Source organism: Pundamilia nyererei, unplaced genomic scaffold (assembly GCF_000239375.1).
Source record: "Pundamilia nyererei isolate P.nyererei 1_Seehausen unplaced genomic scaffold, PunNye1.0 scaffold00294, whole genome shotgun sequence".
NCBI lineage: Eukaryota > Metazoa > Chordata > Actinopteri > Cichliformes > Cichlidae > Pundamilia > Pundamilia nyererei.
In genome coordinates this window covers 553819-558994 of record NW_005187695.1, presented here as the reverse complement: position 1 = coordinate 558994, position 5176 = coordinate 553819, and the positions used below count along the sequence as shown (strand labels likewise).

Below are 5176 nucleotides of genomic sequence, written 5' to 3'. Positions count from 1 at the left end.
AGAAGTGGAAGAGTGTGATGTGTCGTATTTTTACCTAAACTTGCTTAAACCTAACCAATGAATAAAAGTTCAAACATGATAACAATAATTAATTTTAAAAAATTAAATCAATCACACAGACAAAGTAAAAGCTAAATTCAAAATTCAGAAAGTCCCAGTGGGATATAAACTATTGTCTCCTGGATGAAAATCCTCTAAATTATGACTTTACCACCTCTCCAAACTCTAAATGTGGACCTTCTAAGTCCCCAGAATTGGACCTTTATTTCTCAGTTGTCAGGTGGGCATCAACGCTGTAAGACTATGTTTTTGTTATTTTTCTATCAAATCTGTTTTTCTATTAAATGTTTAAGTGTACGGCAGGAGCACCTTGTGAAAAGCACAGAAGATGGACACCATCAGGAGCATTTTTCATGATGGAGTTGAAGGACTGCCTGAAGTCTGGGACCTGCTTCCACAGCGGCTGCAGACTCAACAGGTCGTCGTACAAGTCAATCACTGTGACCTCAGTGCCTGGATGCACCTGAGAAGTGCAAAGAAATTGAAGTGGAAGTAAAACTTTTGGCACAATGAGGGGAAACATCAGCTGTCATAAATCTTCAGCCAGGTGCTCGAATGCAGAACTCTTAAGTCAAAACTGATCCTGAGGAAATGAAAGACACAGAGGAACAGAAATCGCTAACTGGAAACCATTTGCTGATTTTCACTTCACTGTTTTTTTTAATCTGATATGTTATCAAGTCCAATATCATTTTAAGTATTTTATTCCTACTTGAAATACAAAATTCTGCCTTGAACCTACAGTAGGATAGAAGCTCTTGATTTGCGTGTTGAACATTTGGTGGATTCAGGTACCGTTGAGGAAATACCAACCAGTTCAATTTACACACAAACAGATTGTTGTTTAAAGACCCACTGAGATTTATAATGTCCTTTACACGGCCAACCTGGACAACAACAGCACTAAAACACATGACACATAAATTTTTACAGAGCATGAATTTTTATGTTGATCGAGATTATTAACCCTGTCATGCATGAATTATGAAAACCTCGATCCAGATTTTTAAGCATTTTTATTCATCTTTAGGAATTAAACATGAATAAAAGCACTTAAGAAAAACTCTGATTGAGGTTGTCATAATTCATGCATGACAGGCTTAAATAAGAATAATTACAATGAAACACGTCATACATCTATAGTAACATTAAAGGACCAGTGGGTGGTGTGGAGTGACACATCAGTGTCCAGTGTAGAGGTTTATGTGCAAGTATGCCATCGACACTGACACAAATACAAGAAAACAGCCTTTGAATAGCTGTCACTGTAGTGACCACTATACATGAACGGGTTAACATATTATTAACATATAAGGTGAACAATATTGGCCCCAGAATTGATCCCTGGGAAACACCTTCAACCACATCAAGGAAGCAAGAGGAGATGCGTTCAGCATTCACACACTTAGTTCTGTTGGAAAGATCATCTTTGAACCACTCACATGATCTACAGTGTCGAAAGCCTTGGAAAAGGCCATGAAAAAGGCTGCACAGTGTTTCTGTGCAAAGCCTCAATAAAATCATTTAGTACTTTTAAGGCTGCTTGAACAGACTGAACACGTGATCTAATATCATGACTGATGAGATATTCCTTCCTATTGCTCACTTACAAGAGACACTTTGGGGGCTTTTCATTCGTCTTTGGAAAGGATCAAACAACAGTCGAGCGCACAACTGTAGTTTATATGGCTTTGGATGAATAATAACAAGCATAGAATCATAAGCACATTATCTGCCTGCTGCGGTGACAGAATACAGTCAGAACATCCCGTGCAAAAGATACTCGGAGCAAAGCCAGTTTAAAAAGTAACCATTTCAAAGTCTTTTAACTTGAAATGTAAGTCAAAGAAGTAAATCTTTAAGCGTGATCATTAAGTTCTAATAACTAGTACTTAATGATCAGACTTACCCCCTTTTAGCATTGTCCTCTATCAATAAACAGCTTGGCGGCTGGATCCCAGCATCCATAAGAGTGTGAGTGTTAGTTCGGTTAAAAGCACCTGAAAATGTTTTTAATGCTCAAATAGAGCAGGAAAGTTCTGTGTGAGTACCAGTTTATTTATTATTAAAAAAATAAAATAAAATCACTGTTGTGAACTGTAATGTTTGATAAAGTTGGCTTTAGTCGAAAAATATGCAGATTGTTGCCCCGAAGTTACTGAAAGTCAACCGAGAAAATGATACAAACTTGTTTTGACTGCGTGTGCAAATGAGGACAAGCCTCGAACCTGAAAACACATTTTCATTATTTTATAATAAATATGTAAACATGCTTGTACGCAGTATTAAGAACCGCTTTAGAGACAACGCAGGAAAACTGGTTTTAAATTTGAACAGCTACTCTGAACATGAACTTGGCCTGAAGACGTTAATCACTGAGCCCGAGTCCTGCGGTCCGTTAAACACTTCCACCAGAAACACATCCCCGAAAAACCAAAGTCTAAACGCAACCGTGGACACAACAAGACCGCATTAAGACTCTAATATCGAACATTAACAGGCCCGTGAGTCTTTGTGCACATATCATTAACAAGTTTGCACAAAACACATCAAAGTAAAGACAAGCACGAATAATGCACCACTTTTAATTCCTGTGGTAAATAAAGCGGCTCTAACGCATTTGGAGCTGCTTTCGAGCCTTGTTGTTCTGCAGCAGAGATATCGCACACTGTGCGGGGTCCTACCTTCTTTATGAACCTTGACAGGTTCTGGAACTGCTGTGGTCCATCAAAGATGCCATGCACGATGATGACTGGTTTATAGCTGTCCACGCAAACACCTGCGACCACCACCAGCAGCAGCAGCATCGGGCCATGCGACCCTGCGGCTACCCGTGGACACTTCATCTCCGCCCGGATACAGGTGGGAAGCAGTGCGGGGGGCTGTAGATGATCCCGAGGACTTTGACCTGAGGTGGTGTCCTTAACACGGCCGATGAGGGACTACGGCTCTCTTCATACTGACAACCAACCATACATGAGCGCGAGCTGCTTCCTCTTTATACACATGTATTTTTTCCACAGGCCACATCCGCTTTTACAGAATCACACCCCTTCAACATTCAACGGTCTGAACCCCATCGATAAAGCAAAAGTCTTTTCGACCTTTTACTCACTTATAATTCATTTGAGACAATTAAAAAATGTTGCATTTTAATAAATGAAAGTTTTTTTATTTATATTTTCATCTGTTAGATGAACTCACAAATACACACAAAGCATACGTTAACATCATGTTGCTGCTCATCTCTTACTTCTGTTCTTGTGTTTGACTTCATGTTACAAGTGACGTGAACGTTTGTTTGTTTAAATTAAAGTTGTCTGTCTTAGCATTAAGTCTGTTGTTGTTGGTGATATTGTGTGTGTTAGACTGTTATTATAATAGCAGGAAGTTGGGGTGGATCAGTGGCTCAGCTAATATAACTTTATATTGACTCATCATGTACCACTTGTAAAAGCCGCGTGTTTTTGTCATGTTTAATTGTGATCAGAAACAATAAGCTTTAAAATTGTTGTCCAACTAAACGCCAGAACCTAAAGATTTTTATTTACAATAAAAGAATTGGGAAATTGAGTTCTGGTTGTGAAATATCTCTAAAAATCATAATATGGATTGAAGAAGCTGGCCCTTCTCACCCTGGACACAGTCTGTTTGACCTGCTCCCCTCAGGCAGGAGGCTCCGGTCCATTCGCACCAGAACCTCTCGCCATAAGAACAGTTTCTTCCCCTCTGCTGTCGGACACATGAACAATAACCGTATGACTGCTCCCACCACTAACACATGACCCTACGCTGTGTTCACTGCATCATTCCATGTTTGGCACTGATCACCACCTGCACTCATGTATATATCATGTATATATCTATCCACTTAGCACTTTTAATTCTTATTCTTATTTTTATATTTTTATGACAGTATGTTTGCACTGAAGCACCGCAGCAATTTCCTAATGTTGTAAACCTGCTCAACATCTGGCAATAAACCCTTTCTGATTCTGAAACATTTGTCAAATCTTAGTAAGACGCAGGACAGTACTGTATGTGAGGCTATGCCCGGTGTATTCAACGCCATTTTCTTCGCAGATTCTACTTCTGATAACATGTTATACTTTCCCCTGTTTACTTTTTTCATAGTGTTTTGTCAGAGAATATATACCTTATTTTATGATCTCTCATGAAAGTGGAAAGACAGGCTGACATATGAGATCAGGCAGGACTCTGCAGATGATATTGTGACCTGTAGTGAGAGTATGGAGCAGGTGGAAGAATAAGAAGAGAATTATTAAATATAAAACGTATTGTCCTGCTCTTATTTTCTGTTTGTTTGCGGAACTGGATGTTTTGGTTTGTTTTATTGCTAGCTGGTGTTGCAGTTCTTTACATGGCCACACGGGGGCGGTGAGTGCCGGCGCCTCTGAAGCAGCCCGCTCTTCTTCCCTAGTTTAGCCTGACGTATTTCCGTTTGGAAGTTCAGCGTGCGTTAAGCTAAAACAGCAAAACAGTTTACAGTGTATGAGTGTGTGTGATGTACTTTTAGGACAAATGCACAGTTTTTCGTGTCTACGGCAGGATGCTCGTGTCCGCTAAGTGTCCGAACCGGAGACTTGTGCGCTGCAACTCAAGCTAACGCCTCATCTGTAGCTGGAGCTAGCAGTCGGCTAACTCAACCTGCTGTTTCTGTCACAACAAGAGCGTTTGAGAAGCGGTGAGTGGACTTCAGAGACGGTTGTGTTGTGTCTCCTCTAACGCTCACACTTTGTATAATGCAGGTGTAATAGTGGATGGATAACTACGCTGTAATATGAAAACTGACAGTATTGGTGCAGCGGCTTGAACACAACACTGCGGTTTGAAACGGCGCTGAATCCAGATCTGCAGTTAAAGGCGAAGTTATTGGAAACTTGAGCTTGTTTAACGAAACCTAAATGTGAGGAAACATTTTTATTTAGTAGTTTTGCAACAAAACAAAAAACCACTCACTGCTCTGACTCTTTAGCTTTCACAGAGGTTATCAAATCCAGATTGTCAAAGGTTAATGCTGAAGGTTTGTAACTGGACCTGGTCTGAATGTGGGAAAGGCAGCAGGGAAATCATCTCTTTTTGCATATTTACTGTC

At 40.1% G+C, this 5176-nt stretch overlaps 2 protein-coding genes across 2 annotated transcripts in view; one reads left to right on the top strand and one right to left on the bottom strand.

Moving 5' to 3' along the window:
* Positions 1-340: 340 nt before the first annotated feature.
* On the bottom strand, positions 341-3045 carry LOC106456494 (lysosomal thioesterase PPT2-A-like). Its single transcript, XM_013915372.1, has 2 exons — positions 2745-3045; positions 341-523 (listed from the first exon to the last, which is right to left on the bottom strand). The coding sequence occupies exons 1-2, from the start codon at positions 2904-2906 to the stop codon at positions 341-343; spliced, it is 345 nt and encodes a 114-aa protein (XP_013770826.1). The 5' UTR covers positions 2907-3045.
* A 1585-nt stretch (positions 3046-4630) lies between these two features.
* The window catches only part of dhx16 (DEAH (Asp-Glu-Ala-His) box polypeptide 16), a 26501-nt gene continuing 25955 nt past the window's right edge, over positions 4631-5176 (top strand). Inside the window, exon 1 of the mRNA XM_013915371.1 lies at positions 4631-4649. Coding sequence (XP_013770825.1) covers positions 4631-4649 — 19 coding nt within the window. The remainder of the gene's footprint in view (positions 4650-5176) is intronic.